The 19,078-nt window shown below is 33.7% G+C and overlaps 1 protein-coding gene across 2 annotated transcripts; it reads right to left on the reverse strand.

The window, feature by feature from the left end:
• Positions 1-8,576: 8,576 nt before the first annotated feature.
• Positions 8,577-17,497, reverse strand: LOC141492545 (olfactory receptor 2G6-like). Of its 2 annotated transcripts, XM_074192928.1 has the most exons (2): positions 17,477-17,497; positions 8,577-9,500 (listed from the first exon to the last, which is right to left on the reverse strand). In XM_074192928.1, the coding sequence occupies exons 1-2, from the start codon at positions 17,495-17,497 to the stop codon at positions 8,577-8,579; spliced, it is 945 nt and encodes a 314-aa protein (XP_074049029.1). The 2 variants fall into 2 exon arrangements, with proteins under 2 accessions (XP_074049029.1, XP_074049038.1); XM_074192937.1 differs by lacking the exon at positions 17,477-17,497 and having other exon boundaries at positions 8,577-9,506.
• Positions 17,498-19,078: the final 1,581 nt, after the last annotated feature.

A 19,078-nucleotide genomic window follows, 5' to 3' on the forward strand; every position in this document is an offset into this window, starting at 1 on the left:
CTAATATCTCTTTCAGATGGTAATCAGTTTTTGTTTTGTTTTGTTTTGTTAGTTTTATTTTGTTTTTCCTCTTTTCCCCTTCTGGAAAATTTTCTTTGATTATCTATGATGTTAATATATAAAGATACTTTTTATTTGTTCTTGCAAGGCAATGTGGTTAAGTGACTTGTCCAAGGTCACACAGCTAGGTAATTATTAAGTGTCTGAGGTCAAATTTGAACTCAGGTCATCCTGACTCCTGGGTGACTCTATCCACTGCACCACCTACCTGTCCAAAATTCCTTTTCTTTAACCAGGCCTGTCAGGTAATCTGATTATTCTTCCTCTATATGAGGATAGAATTGTCCTTAGCCAGTCTAGTACAGTTTTCCTAGCTCTCTGAACTGCTGAGAGGAACTGGTTCCCTCATGATTGATCATCTCACAATTTTATAGTTAATGTGTACAATTTTCGCTTGTTTCTACTCCCTTTTGAAGGAATTTGCCCACTTGTGGTTTTGAAAGAATTATTTTCTTTTTGCACTTGTCCATTTCTATTTTCTAGGGATTTGCTTTCTTGTTGCAAGATATTAATTTTCTCTTGAGTTTCTTTTCCCAGTTTTTCCAATTGATTTTTAAACTCCTTCCAGAACTTTTCTAAGAAATCTTTCTGGGCTAGAGACCAATTTACATTCTCCTCAGAAATTCTAGATCTCTCTGAGTCAGGATAGTTAAATTCAATGTAACTTTTGATAGACCCACCACTGGCTTTTCTTCACTTTCCTAGGATCTTGTGTTGGGGGTGGGGCTGGTTCATAGACATTTGATGTAGAAATCCCTAGAGGTTTTGCTCACTGTTTAGTAACTGAGTTGGCAGGCCAGAAGGGGGTGCTGGTTGCTTTCTCTGGAATGTCTGTGAACTTGATTTAGTGGTCCACTCCCTAGAACTGCAGGTGTGGGGGACACAACAGGATACTCATTATCCTTATATAATGTGGGTTGGGCCCTTGCTCTAGATAGTTAATCTCCCAAATCCTCAAGCAGTACTGAGGGAGTACTGTTGCCTATACCTGAACCTGGGGTGGGGCTGTTACTGTGTTTTCTCTGAGAAGAGTCACTTTTGCTCACAGGGATTGGGGGGAGAACACTCACCTGGGAATCTGGGGATTCCAAGGAACATACCAGGCTCATGGCCCTGGTGTTCCTAATCAGTTGACCTGACTGTATCAATGTCTAACTGCACTCTGGAACTTTCCCACCAGTCTCACTGGAGCTCCCTCACCTGCTATTCCCACAGCCACAGCTTCTGCAGAAGTTCTCAGGTTAGTCTCCAGGACACATCCCGCCACCACTATGCTGGCTCTCTTCTCTATGACCCCGGCTGACCCATGCTTCCCTGAGACAGACCTTGTTGGCAGATGTTCTCCTAGTTTCTTTTTCTGGGGTTTGTGGATCCAAATTCTGTTAAGAGGCTTGATTCATATTAGTTCTGAGGGAAAGCCAGGAGACCTTAGGACAGTGCTTGGCCTCTCTCTGCTATCTTGGCCAGAAGTCCCATTTCTAAGTTTTCCAAGACTTCATTTACTTTTGTAATCCTATTTATTTTGTGTTTAGATTTATCTAGTTCTGAAAGAGGAAGGTTGCAGTCTCCCTTAATTAAAGTTTTACTGTCTATTTCTCCTTGTAATTGACTCTGCTTTTCCTCCAGTAATTTGGATACTATATCACTAGGTATACTCATGTTTACTAATGATCTAACTTCATTATGGGATCAATGGTCCCCTTTAAGATAGAATTTCCTTCCTTATCCCTTTTAATGAGATTGATTTTTGCTTTTACTTTATCTGAGATCAGGTTCACTATACCTTATTTTTTCACTTCAGCCAAATCACAATATATTATCCTCCATCCTTTTACCTATAGCCTGTGTGTATTTCCCTGCTACAAATGTGTTTCTTGGAAAATTCATATTGTAGGATTCTAGTTCTTAATCCTTTCTGTCCTCAATTTCCACTTTATGGGACAGTTCATCCTTAGCATAACCAGGAGAATATTATACATTGCTATAGCAAAATTGTTTGATGATCACCTATGACTAATTTAGCTTGTCTCATTAATGAAATGATCCAAGCAATTTCAAAAGACTTTTGATGGTAAATACTGACCACATTCAGGGAGAAAAATTATCAAGGATGAATGTAGATCAAAGCATAGTATTATCACTTTTTTATGTTTTTTCTTTCTTGTGCTTTTCTCCCTTTTGTTCTTTTTTCTTTTATAACAGCACTAATGTGAGGATTTTTAATATAATTGTACATGTATAATTAATTTCAGATTACAGTCTTGGGGAGGAGGCTGGGAAGAGCATGAGGTAGAAAAATTTGCAACTGAAAGTCATAAAATTGAATGTTAAAATTAATTTTATATAATTGGAAAAATAAAATACTATTAAGGAAAAAAAGTCATTCTTATTCTACAGAGTAAAATCATCTATCACAAGTACAAAAAAAAGAAATTTTTAAAGAATTTTTGTAAAAAGAATTCAAAAATCTAGTATGAGATACAAATTCAACAAAAGAGTGGGGAAAATTAGAAAAAATAAAACCAATCCAATAAAATTATGAAAAGCAGTTGTAAAAAAAGAATGCATACTGTCATAAGTAGTATTCATTATTATACTGGGAATTCTATCAATATCAATCAGATAAGAAAATAAGTTGAAGTAATAAGAATAGGAAATGATAAAACTATCATTTTTAGATGATATGATATATTCTTGCAAAATCCCAAAAATTCAAGTTAAAATTTAATTGGAATAAATAATTTTTAAAAAGGTTCTGCATGTAAAGCAAATTCATATAAATCATCAACATTCAAATCACAAATAAAATTTTGCAAAAAGATATACTTTAGGAAAAAAAACTTCATTTGAAATAACTGTATAGAGTACAAAATACCTACAAGTGAATTCCAGGAACTATATAAATGGAATTTTTTAAAAGATTACAAATCAAATCATATCTAAATAACTGGAGAAATATTAAGTGTTAGTGAGGATAGGTACAACTAATATCATAAGAATACTAATTTTAGCCAAATCAACTAATATATTCAATGCCAACCCCCAAATTACCAAAATAATTATTGAATTTGAAAAATCATAACAAAATTCATTTGGAAAAAGTCAAAGATATCAAAGGAAATAGTGGAACAAAATAAAAAAGAATGAGTTTTTAGAATTACCATGCTTTAAAGCATATTATAAACACAACACTTATCAAAACTAGGTCATACCGGCTAAGCCATAGATGAGTAGAACAGAGTAGACACATAATCTCCAGGTACAGACAAATATAATTAATCATATATTTGATAAGTGTAAAGATTTAAGATTTTGGTGTTATAAGTAATTATTTGGAAAAAATAATTTTAGGGAAAATTAGAAAGCAGCCTGATAGAAACTGGATAGTGTGACATTTACCAAGCCAAGAATAGAATGGATACAAATAAGCTGATAGTAAGAACAATTTTAGAAGAAAATTTAAAAACCACAGAACATATTACTGAACATAGTTATAGATAGGTGAACAAATTATGAAGGAAGAAGGAGAAAAAAATCAAATTTAGGAGCAATTGGGATAATTTCAATTATATGAAATTTGGAAATATTTTTTTAAAAACATAGCCATGATTAGAAGGAAGGCAGAAAATTGGGGTATTTTTAAATGCAGTTTATCAGATAAATATTTCATCTCTGAAATGCATAAGGAACTATGATGGAACTATAAGAATATGAGTCATTCTCCAAAAGATAAATGTTTAAAGGAGATGAACTGGTTGTTTTCCAATGAAGAAATCAAGAGAATTTATAACCATATAATAATGCTCTTAATCATTATTGAAAAAAATAAATGCAAATTAAAACAATCTGGAGATTTCATTTCATACCAAAATGATGGAAGGGATGTAGAAAAATTTAGACACTAAATCATTGTCAGTGAAATTGTATAACAATCCAGTGATTTTGGAGAGTAATCTTGAAGTGTACCCACATAATTATTAAACTAACCACATCCTTTGATCCAACAATACTACCACTTGGTCCATTTCCAAAGATGATATTTTGTATATTCTAAAATGTTTATAGCAACTCCCTTTGTGGTGGCTGAGAGCTGACAACTGCAAGTTCATAAATGTGCAAATAACTAAACATTTTGAATATGATTGTATTGGAATACTATTGCACTCTAAGAAATGATGAGCTCAAAGATTTTAGAAAAAGCTTAGAAGTGCTAGCTTGAAATACTGAAGACCAAATTACTAATCAAGAGAATTTTGGGTATAGTTACGCCAATATTGTTTTAAGAATGACTCTGAGTAAATAAGTTTATTTGACTATTATAAATACCAAATTACCTCTAAAGGATATGCTATCTGCATATAGAGAAATACAAATATGTATAGAATAATTTTCCATATGTGTGGCTGTGTGTACACTTGCATACATATGTCTATTTGTACCTGATGATAGCCACATCGTGGGTGGATGAGGGAGAGAATAAAAACATAAATTATATATTATTTAATGTTTGAAAAGAATAAAAAAGTGCATGGTAGATTTGTATCTTCATGTGCAATAATTTTATTTATTATACTGTTGAATAAATACTTATTTTATTCTGGAATTAAAAAATTAAAATGTAAAAAAGTAGTTTACCAGTATTTTCTTGAGAAAATATAAATTTATATTAGGTAATTACAATTTGTCTTCCTGTTGTAAGATATCTTTACATTTCTAAAATATTCATTGTACCATTCATCACATGGATTCTTCCAAAGATTCTGTCATTCTAGTCTTTTTGTTTATTCCCATTTCTTTATTTACTTTTTCCTGTTTCCTGTTTTTCTTTTGGTAATTTGACCCTCCCTTCATCTCATGTTGTTCATTTTTGTGACTCCCTCCCTTGGACTTTATAATTAAAAGTTCAAAAAAAAATGTTTCTAGTAGGCTAGCATTCAATAAAACTAAAAAATAATTATTTAGACAGAGACAGAGATTTTACCTGCTTAAAAAATTGGAAAATCTAAACAGTAGCTTTAGAAAAAGGCTCTCATTTTCATCAGATATCATAATACATTTTAAATAGCATATTTCTAAATGTCATATAATAATACATTCAGACAAAGTAGAAACATATTTCACAACTAGGTTGAAGGTTAACATGAACTATTGATGAGACAGATGGGACAAAAACAGTGTTTTCACACACACATTCTTTCATCAATGGAGAAGTTAAAAATCCTTTTCTTGGCACTTTTAACTCATAGACAGGGAGGTTCTACATCCAGTTTGACTAGAAAAATGTCAAAATTGAGAACTTAGAGGGGAATCATGAGTAATACACAAAGCAAATGAAATCAGAAAAACATGTACACCATAAGACCATGTTTTATTTTAAAAAAATAGCAGGAGAAGGGCGATCTTAATGATCCATTAAGCAAAGGATGCCTGAACTTGGGGAATTATTGCACCAATCTTTCAGTGTTCTTCCAGTGTATGATGGATATACTTAAACTTTAGGTTTCCTAGCCATATGAGAAGCTCTGATATATTATGAGGATTACTATTATACTGTTTAGGTTTTTATAAGTAATTTCTTATCCCTAATTTCACAGAAAGGGATGAGTCATTTAACAAGGATTTGTTTAAAAACAATACTTTTTTGCCAACAGATTCCAGAAAAAAGCGAGGGAGGGTCAAGTAGGAGAAGTGAAGGAATAGCTAAGACAGAGAGAACATTTTGTAGAAAGGTATCATTGCAGGGGATTCATAATCAGTCAATGATAGACTAAATTAAAAGACAAAAGGGAAAATTAAGGTATATAGTTTTAATCATAATTTTACAGAAATAAATGTAGAATCAACAAGAGTGAAAAAAAAAAGACGACATAACTTTCACCCCTTTGGAGCTCACATTCATTTTGGAGGGCCACTGAATAGTCTGAAAGATTTATTTTTATTTAAAGGGCTTCATATTTGATCGAGAAAATGTTAGGGAGACTTTGTAGAAAATGTCTTTACTTATGTCTAGGTAGACATTAGTGTCTATATAAACATATATTTTTTGCAATCCCATAGGGATTATTCTTGTTCCTTCCTTTCTGTCTCCTTATGACAATCTCTCTGTGTCTCTATTTTTTTTTTGTTCCAGATCTGTGGTTTTATCATTATTAGAATCTACTAGAAAGAAAAATCCTACTACTAAAGCAGATACTTTAACTTTAAGCTATTAATTCTTCCATAACATTGAGCCCTAGAGAGTTCCCTGAGGAGCCCTGAAATGTCCAATTATTTGTCCAGGATCACACTGTAAATATGTCAAAGGTGGAATCAGTAATGAGATATTTTTTCTTAGTATCTATCTGTGAGTGCACTATGTTTCTACTGCCTCTCATTATGGAAGGTTTGTGTTTTATCTATGTATGTATCATGTATGTTATATAAATGCATGTGTATATGTTTCATCAATCAGAACCATATCTTTTTAAAAAGTATTTAATAGGTCATGTTGCTCAATGGAAGGGGTACTTACTGTAAAGCTAGAAGACCTCTGTCCAATTGTCAGCTTTGATGTTGGCTCTCTGTAGGGAAGGGAGTAGTTATTTATTCACCTTCTACTAAATTCAAAGTAATTAATAATCTTTTCATTTGATCCTAACAACAATTCTGGGAGGCAAGAGCTCTTAATATTCTCATTTTTATAGATAAGGAAACTGAGGCAGAGGATAAATGAATTGCCCAGGGTAACACAGCTTGTTAGACTGAGGTAGTATTTGAACTTGAGACTTCTGGATTTCACACCCAGTGCTTTCCATACTATGAGGACCCCTAGCTGCAGGAAACCTCTTTGGTTTTCCTTTGCTGTTATCTGTCAATGAGGGGATGAACTCTATGATATTCTTCTTACTCTAGAACTCAGATCCCAAGTACTAAGTATCCTTATTCCAGTCCTGCAAGTACATTGGTAAGAAAATAAGAAAAGAAAATGATGATGCAATATAAAATGTCTATACTATAGGTATATTTATATATAAGCAGTTGATTGTTTTTTGTCTTCTATTATTGAAGAAGGCCAAAATGACATTATATTTGAAACAAATTACAGTGTGTCAAATGAATCTGATAAATAGAAGCTTGGAATGTAGGGCACAAATAGTTCATGTGAACGCCTTGGGTGCACATTCTAAATTTGAAAATATGTACAGGCAATTGCACATGTGTAACATAATGGATGCATTTATTTGAAAATATTCACTCCTCTATATGTGTAGGTTTGCTTAGGCATATGCATATATACTTGGATGGATGAATGGATAAAGATATGCAGTGATTGATGTCTATCATATATCATATATATATATATATATATATATATATATATATATATATATACAATATAAAACATATCATCATAAGTTTCTTATCTTTTCCTGTCCTATTATTAACCTGTTTTACTATCTGTGCTTTTAATATTATATTATATAATGTTATTTTATTTATACTATGCATTAAGGATGCAACCTCATCGTTATTGTGAAAGTTTGAAAGGCATAGAGACAAAGGACTAAAACAATTTTATTTCCTTGAGAAACTTGTCTTTTTCTCTGAGAAACATGCCATTTTGGAGCATGAGAGAAGAGTCACTTTGAGAAAAACAAGTCTCACCTATTTGTGCAGAAGAAAATACGAAGAAAGTTTTCAAGGGGCAGAATATCTTAACTAACTGAAAAATGTAAACTAAGGCTGAGAATATCATCACCATAAAAGACTTGTTCTGAAGTTCAAATGAGATTATATCCACATAGAAAAATTATGTATATACATATGTGCTGCATAAATATAAACAAGTATACACAACTATTTACATGTGTGCAATTTCAGTAAGTGCATATGTATATAGAGAGAAATTGATATATATTACATATAATATATATACAGTTTTAGATAGATAAATCTATGTAGGTATCTATCTATCTATCTATCTATCTCATGTGAGAGGCATATCTAATGTCTTGGGCAAGGTTTAAATGATCTTTCTTTCCTATAGTGTGAATGCGTCTTTGTAATTTTTAAGAACTGTAAAAATTGTAGTCATAGATATATGGTAACAGGATTTGGGTCTTTGATTTCATATAATTTCATATAGGAATGTTCTAGGTGCATATTCCCACCACCTTCACCTTTAGACCAATACAAGTCACTAACGTTTTTCAACTTGTGGTCTCAAGAGACTTGTCCAGAACACTGAGAAGTTCAGTGACCACATCCAGGTCACATGCAAGAGTGCCGAAGGCAGGATTTTGTCCTCATTGTTGTGAGATCATTTTTGTTAGCGTCTACATTTGCATGATCCAGTACTCAGTTTACTTGAGATGCAGTAATAAGGGAGAGCAAGAAAAAAAGATGGAGAGAGACAAGGATTAAGAGACAAGCTGAGACAGAATGGCAAAGAAATGAGGATAATCCTTGGGAGGATTCCAAATCAGCTTCCACAATAATATCCTCCTTTAGTGCATGGCTACTACTTGGAATTCTTATTATCCAGTAGTTTTTCGTAATATCAGTTTTCTCATTGCTCCCTTCACATCCTTGTTCCTTAAGGTATAGATGAGGGGATTTAACAGGGGTGTCACTATAGTGTAGAAGAGGGAGACAAACTTTCCCTGGTCTTCGGACCTCCTTTTGCCTGGCTGGAGATACATGAAGGTGATCGTTCCATAGAAGATAATGACTACCACCAGGTGAGAAGAACATGTGCCAAATGCCTTACGACGTCCAGTTGCAGATTTAATCTTCAATATGGCCTGAGTGATGAAGCCATAGGAGATCAAAATGAGAGAAAGAGGCACCACAACAAAGAATACACTGGCTGAAAAGAGTTCAGCCTCATTGAAGGTGGTGTCTACACAAGCCAGTTTGATTAATACAGGAACTTCACAGAAGATATGGTCAAGGGTGTTATGACCACAGAGGGGGAGCTGTATAGTGAGAGAACATTGAATCAGAGAGGTACCAAAGCCACTGAGCCATGCTGTGACAGCCAACGACAGGCAGAGTCGAGGATGCATGATGACAGCATAGTGGAGGGGGCGGCAGACTGCTGCATAGCGATCATAGGCCATGACGGCCAAGAGAATGCATTCAGTGGATCCCAATCCCATGGCCACATAGAGTTGAGCTATACATCCATCATAGCTCATGCTCTTGTCTTTGCTCCTCATGGTGACCAACAATTGTGGGGCTACACTGGTGGTAAAGCAGAGGTCTAGGAAGGACAGGTTGGTCAGGAAAAAGTACATTGGGGTGTGGAGTTTGGGGTCCAGGCAGGACACTAATATGATGACCGTGTTTCCAATCAGGTTCAAGATGTAGAAACTCAAGATAACCATGAAGAGAACAGTTTCTAACTGGGGTTTGTCAGAGAAGCCCAAGAGAATGAAGCCCTCTTGGGAGGTGTCGTTCTTCATTGACCTTCAGCACTGAGCTCCTGTTGGGATGCTGAAGTAGGATTAGGTGTTAGCACCTAGCTCAAAGAAAGAAATGAAGTAAAAATGATTAAAACCAGTTTTTCTCTCCTCCAGTCTTTAGCTATCAAGTGACCCAATAGAAAATACTGTTACTTTTTAAATAAAGAAAAACAAAATGAAGCAGTGGTATCTTCAGTGCTTAAGTCCTCATAGAGGAAGACTTCAATCCAAGACCTCTCAGATAAAATTCCTAAATACCTAGCATTATAGTGAGAACTACCTAGAAGTCAGAACAATTGAGTTAGCATCTTTACTCTGTCGCATATGATCTGTATGACCTCAGGTCAGACTTTAAGCTCATTGGGTCTCAGAGCCATCATTTACATCAAAAATAGCTTAGACTACATGATTTCCAGCATTTTCAGTCCCTAAAATTTCATGTCTTGGAAAATTCAATCCTCTAAGGAAAATTAAAAACCATAACAGTTATGTCTTCCCATAGAAAGATCAAGGTATTAAATGCCCATTTTTATTTTTTAGTTGTTCATTTTTCTCCATTTAATAATAATGATAAAAAATAGCTAATAATTTTTAAACAATTATTCTATCATTTGATTCTCACAATATATCAGAGAAGGAGATATTATTATCATTCTTGTTTTGCAGATAGTGAAACTGAAGCAGGCCAAAGTGAAGTGACTTTGCCCAGGATCACATAGAGAATAAATGTCTGAGATTGAATTGGAACTCAAACCAATCTGATTACAAGTACAGTTCTATAGCCAAGGTATCACTCAGAAACATTTCTATATTTAATGAAACTGTTATGATTTATTGTTTTAAAAGCATTCAGTTGCAGCTTTTTTCTCGTTCAATAGCGATTTTGATTAAATATGATAAAAGCCTGTAGACACACCTTCTGTTCTAATTTATGGAAAAATTGAATCTTCCTCAAAATCATTATCTTTACAATCATCATCATGAGATCAATTTCCTGAAACTATTGTTTTTGTAAATTTCACTTTCCATAGAGCCAACACAATCTCTTTAGGACTCATTTATTTTTAGGTATTTTTGCAAGGCAATGGGGTTAAGTGACTTGTCCAAGGCCACACAGCTAGGTCATTATTAAGTGTCTGAGGCTGGATTTGAACTCAGGAACTGCTGACTCCAAGGCCGGCGCTCTAACCATTGTGCCACTTAGCTGCCCCCATTAGGACCTATTTTCATTATAACAATGTGGCTGGATGCATGTTTCCACAACAAGATGAGTGCCATAAAGGATCACCCTTCTGGGAACTGACAATTTGCTATTAGAGCAATTATAACAATAACATATATTGTCTCACAACAACTGCTCTGAATGTCTGTTTCCTGTTATAATAATTATTTTTACTAATATATTCATCTACATATCACACATTTATCATTATCCTCTCTGACTCTGTGCTTCTACCTTTCTTTCCCTCCAGTCCTCCCTTTCTTTCTCTTTAAGAGTTATAATTATTTCCAAATTTAAAACCATGGTTTTCTTCTTTACAGAATTTGGCATGCAAGTAAACCTAGAGAAGGATAAAAAAATTGGTAAAGGGAGAAAAATGTATGTTTTTCTTGAGTGTACTCTGGAATCATCAATCATAGTGTCCATTCTGAATAAGAAATTTTGTCTGGGGGCGGCTAGGTGGCACAGTGGATAGAGCATCCGCCCTGAAGTCAGGAGTAACTGAGTTCAAATCCAGCCTCAGACACTTAACAATTACCTAGCAGTATGTCCTGGGGCAAGCCACTTAACCCCACTGCCTTGCAAAAACTTAAAAGAAAAAGAAAAGAATAAAAAATTTTGTCTGATCTCATCATAAAAACTTTTCAGATCATAATCTCAGATAAATCATAAAATACCAACCCAAGTTTTTTGCCTATGTTGGGATTGACTTACATCAGATCTGTTATTCTGAGCATTCTTTTAATGCCTCCCTTTTGATTTCTGAAAATAGGTATGAAATTTGACAATATTAAATCATAATCCAAATGGCTTTTATACATCCCGATCCCATTGAAATTATTCTTTCTTTCCATCTTCTCATGTCCTAAAGAGAGTTTACTCTTAAATAATAGATGAAGATAGATTTATAAAATAGTATATAGAATAAAAATCACACTTTGGAAAAATCTAAAAAGTTAGCCTCTCTAAGGCTGAAGCTACCTACACCTGTTAAGATCCATATTCAAGAAAAGAGATTACCTTCCATTTATAGCTTGTATGTGCTATTTTTTCCCATATCATTTCCCCATTAAATTGTGAGCTCATTAAGGTCAGAAATTATATTTTTTAGCTGTCTCTGAATCGTAATCCTTAGCATAGTGACTGCCATATATAAGTCCTTTTAAAATGCTTAGCATCTATGATGTCAACCCTAGTTGCTACCTGATTGTGTTTGTATAATTGGGGAGGGTTCTATGCAAACAGAGTTATACTCACCCCATTTCATGGTGCCAGATCAGTGTTTAGGCTAAAGATTAGTCATTTATGAGATGTTAGTTAAAGCAGTTGACCCAGATTATACTTTTCCAATCATTTATTTATATATCATCATCCTTCCGCACATACATCAAATTTAGTCTGCATTTGTCCTATAGGCTTACTTGGTTTTCCAGATGATTGTGACCTCATTGGAGCCTCTAAAGCTGAGATGCACCAACGGAAAAATTAATTCTCTGCTGTTTGTGCTCATTTTAATTAATAGTAATTAATTACTATTAATTAATAGTAATTAATGCTAAGAAAAGACAGTTGCTCCTTTAGCCAGCACCACAACATCTATGGGTAAAGCCACCAGTACAGCAACCAGAGAAGTTGTGGATGCTGTGGATAAGCTGACTTCCTCTGGCAGTATATTCTTCCTATTGATATTATGCTTCACACAAGCATTGTCAGAGCTAGCTCACTATTTGGAAGCCTCCACAGGAAAGTCTGGGAGAGAAGAGGCATTAGATTAATTTACACACACACACACATATATATATATGAGAAATCTCTTGCCAAAAATATCATTTTATCGAACACTTACACAGGTCAAGTGCTTACAGGGAGATCAGAAATAGGACTGTCCAACATGGCATGCCATCATCAGAGAAGCTGCTGTACACTGTGAGCAAAGCAGAATTGAAGTCACAGAAAAGAGATGTAAGATGTGCAAATTTAAAGAATATACCAAAAAAGATCTCATGGTGAATTTGTGTCCAACCTGTGGTAGAATTCCAAGTTCAAATTGATCCGATCTGACACAATTGGACATGCTATAGCTTAATGATACTGATGTCATTTAGGACATCTTTAATACTCAAGGAAAGCAACCAACCCACCAACCTATGCTTTATCAGGCCAACCTGCTTAAGAAATGGATTTGAAGTTTTCCTGATATTGGGATTTTTGATCCATTCCAAGGCCACAGTCTGCACCCTCAACTTAAATGGGTGAGTTATCAATTCATGTGCTTGGTCACTAGCGATGGAAGGAATATTTTAGGGAAGAGTATTTCGAGGTCAAGAAGCAATGTGACATTATGCATAGAGAACTGGTCGGGAGTGATGAAGATTTATATTTGAGTTCTATCTCTAATGTCTAAAGGTTTTAGATTCTTCTTTAATCATATTACCTCTCAGGGTCCCAGGCAATTCTCTGTGACTAAAGCTTCCAGAAAAAAATAAAAGCATTAGAATAGAGAATTTTCTCATGTTAAGTACCCAATGTTGATGGAAACAGAAGTTGCCACTAATTCAAAAAAAAAAGTAACACAGTTAATATAGCTAAGTTTGCTCTCACTGGTGGAAAGAAAATTGAAAGAAAATTCATCTGGACCAACAAAAGGTCAGGAATAGCAAGGGAACTGATGAAAAAAATGTAAAGGAAGGTGGCCCAGCTCTACCAGATCTAAAACTGTACTATAAGGTGGCAGTCATCAAAACTGCCTGGTACTGGTTACGAAACAGAGTAATGGATCAGTGAATTAGGATAGGATCAAAAAATACCACAGTACACGACTACATCAATCTACGATTTGACAAACCCCAAAACATCAACTTCTGCGATAAGTTGACAAAAATTGTTGGGAAAACTGGAAAAGAGCATGTCAAAAACTAGGCAGAGACCAATATCTCACACTCATACACAACAAAATGTCAAAATGGACACAGGATTTAAAGAAAGGGAGCCACCATAGAGAAATTAATAGACTAAGAAAACCTCTGTCTATTAGATCTATGGAAAGGGAATAAATTTGTGACAAAACAAGAATCAAAGTACATTATAAACTTCAAAATGAATGATTTTGACTATATCAAATTAAAAGGGTTTTGCATTCATAAAATCACTGCTGCTAAAATTAGAGGGGGAAAAAGAAAGCTGGGAAACAGTCTTCACAACTGTGAATTCTGATAAATTCTCATTTCTAAAATATATAGAGAATTGCTTCCAATTTATAAAGTTACAAGTCATTTCTCAGTTGGTAAATGATCAAATAATATGAATACAATTTTTCAAATGAAGAAATTAAAGCTATATATAATCATATGAAAAAATGCTCCAAAGCATTATTGATTAGAGAAATGCAAATTAAAACAACTATGAGATAGTGCCACACATCTATCAGCACCAGTATCTATTGGCTATTACAACAAAAGGGTAAATGGTCAATGTGGGAGGATTGGGAGATTAATGCATTGCTAGTGGATTTGTAAATGGATTCAACTATGCTCAAGAAAAATATAGAACTATGCCCAAGGAGCAATAAAATTGTTAATACCCTTTGACCCAGCAATCCTAATTCTAGGCCTATATCAAGAAAAAAATCATAAAAAATGAGAAAATTACTATATATTTCCAAATATTCATAGCAACTTTTTTTTTTGTAGTGGCAAAGAATTGGAAATTGAGAGGATGCCCATTCATTGGGGAATGGCTAAAGAAGTTATAGTATATGAATACTATGGAATACTATTGTTTTATAGGAAACCATAAACTGTCAGAATCCAGAGAAGTATGGAATGACTAACAGAATCTGATGCTGAGCAAAGGGAGTAGAACCAAGAGGACCATGTACACATCAACAACAAGACTGTGAGATGAACAACCCTTGACAAAAGCAGCTCCTCTCAGTAGTGCAGAGAGCGAGGACAACTGTATTAGACTGCCTATGGACAATGCTATCCCCATCCAGAGGAAGAAAAACAAAACAAAACAAAACAAAAAATTAAATGAAAAAAAATTTTAAAGAATCCCTTCAGAATCTGATTGACACATTATAAAAATAGCTTGTATGTATCTCTTTCCCTTAATCCTAATTCCTCTTTCTGAAAATGACTGATCTGTAAATATGATTATCACAAATATATATATGTACTATGCTAACCTTACTGTTTGCTGCTGAAAGCAGGAGGGTATGAAGGGAGGGTATAAGGAAATTTTTTAACTTAAAAATATATAATTGCATATGGATGAATGTTGAAAACCTTTTATAATATATATTTATAAAAATGATATATCAATAAAAAATAACATTGATCAAGCCAATAAATATTCTGGAGTAGCAGGAACCACAAAAGTTCAGCAATGCTTATTTGGGGTGAAGTGTCAGGGAGCTAAGACCCAATATGCAGACATCAGGGCATGGCAGGGACCAGCCAGAGGATCTTATCTACAATAGAGATCTGTAGCTGAGGGCCTAGAGTCTAGGCTCAGCAGACCAATGGACAGCAGGCAAAGTAGAAAAAGAACTGGCATGCTACAATATGTTGTTTCCAAGAAATATATTTGAAACAGAGACTAAATATAGAGTAAATGTTAAAGGCTGGAGTAGAATACATTATGCTTCAGTTGAACTGAAAAAAATCAGGTGTAACAATCCTTAGCTCAGAAAAAACAAAAAGCAAATTTAGATCTTTTTTAAAAGGGATAAGGAACAAAAATATATCTTCCTAAAAGGTACCATAGACAATAAAATAATTTTGATACTAAATATATATGCAGCAAATGGATACAGCATCCAAAGTTAAATAAGTTACAGGAAGACAGAGAAAAAAACACTAAACTAGTTGGGTGACCTCAATCTCACTCTCTCAGAATTAGATAATTATAAACACAATATAAACAAGGAAAAAAGTTAAGAATTGAAAAGAATTTTAGAAAAAGTTATATATGTTAGATATCTAGGAAAATTGAATGGGAATATAAAGGATTATACATTTTTTTCATTGGTACAAGTAGCTTACATAAAAGTTGACTATCCATGAGAACATAGTAATCTTACAGTCAAATGAAGAAAGGCAGACATCATTTTCAGATCATGTTGCAATAAAATCATATGTAATAAAGGACCACAGAAATATAGAGCAAAATTAATTGGCATCTAATAACCTAATTTTTAAAAAAAATTAGTTCAAACAACAAAGCATAGAAATAATTAAAAATTCCATCCAAAACAATAGCTATATTGCAACAAAATAGCAAAATATGTGGGATATGGCTGAAGCAGTGAGTAGAGGAAATTTGATATCTTTAAATGCATACATGAATAAAATATTGAAAGAGGGGATCAATAAAATGGGCATGAAATTAGGAAAGTTACATGACAGACAAATTAAATGTCACCCATTAAATATTAAATTAGAAATTCTGAAAATCAAATTAAGTAAGAAAGCTATTGAAATAATAAAGTTGAGTTGGTTTTATCAGAAAAACAGAGTAAAATAAACTTTGGTGAATTTGATTTAAAAAAGGAAGACAATGAAGAGAAAACAAATTTCCAGTATCAAAAGTAACAAAGGGTAACTTCACTACCAATGTGGAGGAAATTAAAGTAATAACTTGGAGTTATTTTGCCCATTTGTATGCTAATAAATTGGACAGTCCAAATGTATACCTTTTTTAAAATTTTTTAAAATTTATTTGAGGCAATGGGATTTGAGTGAATTGCCCAGGGTCACACAGCTGGGCAATTAAGTATCTGAGACCACATTTGAACTCAGGTCCTCCTGATTCCTGATAGAGAAATACTACTAGTAGGTCTGTATCATAAAGAGATTACAAAAAAGAATACAAAGCTCACATGTACAAAAAAAAAAATTATAGTAGTTCTTTGAAGTGTAAAGAATTGAAAATTCATGGATGCCCATAAATTAAGGAATGACTGTACAAATTGTGGTATTTGAATTGGATGAAACATTATTGTTATATAAGAAATCATGAGAAACTTGAACAGCAATTTCTGGAAAGGCTTGGATGAAATGATGTTGAGTGAAATGAACAGAACCAGAAGAACATTGTGCACATTTTCATCAACATTATGTGATGATCACTTATGATGGACTTGCCCATATCATCAGTACAATTCTAAAGGACTTGTGATGGAATACATCATCCTCATCTAGAGAAGGAACTATGGTGTTTGAATGTAGATGAAAGCTTATCATTTTCTTTCTTTTTTTTTAAAGATTTTATTTGAGTTTTGAGTTTTACAATTTTTCTCCCAATCTTACTCCCCCCCACCCCCACAGAAAGCAATCTGTCCATCTTTATTTTGTTTCCATGCTGTACATAGATCCAAATTGAGTTTGATGAGAGAGAAATCATATCCTTAAGGAAGAAACAAAAAGTATTGGTTTCTAATAGAACAATAGTGTTCCATGACATACATATACCACAGTTTGCAAAGCCATTCCCCAATTGAAGGACATTTACTTGATTTCCAATTCTTTCACTTGTACAAACAGGGCTGCTGTGAATATTGTTGTACAAGTGATGTTTTTACCCTTTTTCTTCATCTCTTCAGGGTATAGACCCAGTAGTGGTATTGCTGGATCAAAGGGTATGCTCATTTTTGTTGCCCTTTGGGCATAGTTCCAAATTTCTCTTCAGAAATTTTGAATGAGTTCACAGTTCCACCAATAGTGTAATAGTGTCCCAGATTTCCCACAACCCTTCCAACAATGATCATTATCCTTTCTGGTCATATTGTCCAGTCTGAGAGGTGTGAGGTGGTACCTCAGAGAAGCTTTGATTTGCATTTCTCTAATAATTAATGCTTTAGAGCAATTTTTCATATGGCTATTGATTTCTTTGATCTCTTCACCTGTTAATTGCCTTTGCATATCCTTTGACCATTTGTCAATTGGGGAATGGCTTTTTTTTAAAAAATATGACTCAGTTCTCTGTATATTTTAGAAATGAGTCCTTTGTCAGAATCATTAGTTGTAAAGATTGTTTCCCAGTTTACTACATTTCTTTTGATCTTGGTTACAGTGGTTTTATCTGTGCAAAAGCTTTTTAATTTAATGTAATCGAAATCATTTACTTTTTTTTTTAGTGATGTTCCCCATCTCTTCCTTAGTCATAAACTGTTTCCCTTTCCATATATCTGACAGGTAAACTAGTCCTTGATCTTCTAATTTGCTTATAGTATTATTTTTTTATGTCTAAATCCTGTAACCATTTGGATCTTATCTTGGTAAAGGGTGTTAGGTATTGGTCTAATCTAAGTTTCTTCCATTACTAACTTCCAATTTTCTTAGCAGCTTTTATCAAAGAGTGAGGTTTTTATCCCAATAGCTGGACTCTTTGTGTTTATCAAACAGAAGATTTGTATAATCCTCACCTGCTTTTGCACCTAGTCTATTCCACTGGTCCACCACTCTATTTCTTAGCCAATACCAAACAGTTTTGATAATTGCTGGAAATTTTATCATTTTCAATTTTTAAAATTTGTTTTATGTTTTTCCCCTGTTATGTAATTTTTTTTGTTCTGGTTCTTCTTTCACAACATGATTAATGGAAATACGTTTAACATAATTATACATTCAGAGTGCATCTTAGATTACTTTATGACAGGAATAAGGGAGAGGGAAGGGAGGAAAGGAAAAATAATATGAAACTCAAAACCTTACAAAAATGATTATTGAAAAACTGTCTTTGCATATAGTTGGAAAGAGAGATGAATGGTTTAAAGTAAAATAAAAGCTGTCTGTACTCCTGAACTGAATAAAATCAGCATGAATTTTCCCTCTTGTTCTGTGGTCCTTTTTCTATTTTGTAATCTCCTGGAAATCCACAGCCAACTAAAATCTTGTAGTTTGAATGGCTTTTAATAATGATTTTGATCTGCTTTTATTTTCTGAATAACAGATACTTCATAGCAAAAGAGATTTCAATAATTTGTTTCCAATTCCTAAGTTGTTAATGTCAATGATATAAAAAGGAGCTCTAAAATAGTAACCAGTCATTTAAAAAGTATTCTTTTGGGTGTTTTTCAAGGCATTATGCATTTGAAAGTTTTTCTCTGCTTTGGGTCTATCATAGATTAAGAAATGAAGTATAGAAAAATCAAATCATTTGCTTGAAATCGCATTGCAAATGAAAGACTCAGTTGCCCTAACTCTTTCACTATACCCACTGTCCTTCATATAATGCCTATGACTAATATTTGACACCAAAATGTGATTCTCTGACCTTCAGATCTGATGCTTATATTGGGATTAGGGGACTATCTTTTCAGTTAATGGAGTGGCTGAGAGAGTTCAAT

Source organism: Macrotis lagotis, chromosome 1 (genome assembly GCF_037893015.1).
Source record: "Macrotis lagotis isolate mMagLag1 chromosome 1, bilby.v1.9.chrom.fasta, whole genome shotgun sequence".
NCBI classification, from domain to species: domain Eukaryota; kingdom Metazoa; phylum Chordata; class Mammalia; order Peramelemorphia; family Peramelidae; genus Macrotis; species Macrotis lagotis.

Bases quoted from the DNA above. Each gene is read 5' to 3' on its own strand.
- LOC141492545 (XM_074192928.1), bottom strand. From the start codon at position 17,497: ATGATCATTGTTGGAAGGGTT. The intron at 9,501-17,476 runs GTGGGAAATCTG...AGGTCAATGAAG, and splicing joins TGATCATTGTTGGAAGGGTT to AACGACACCTCCCAAGAGGG.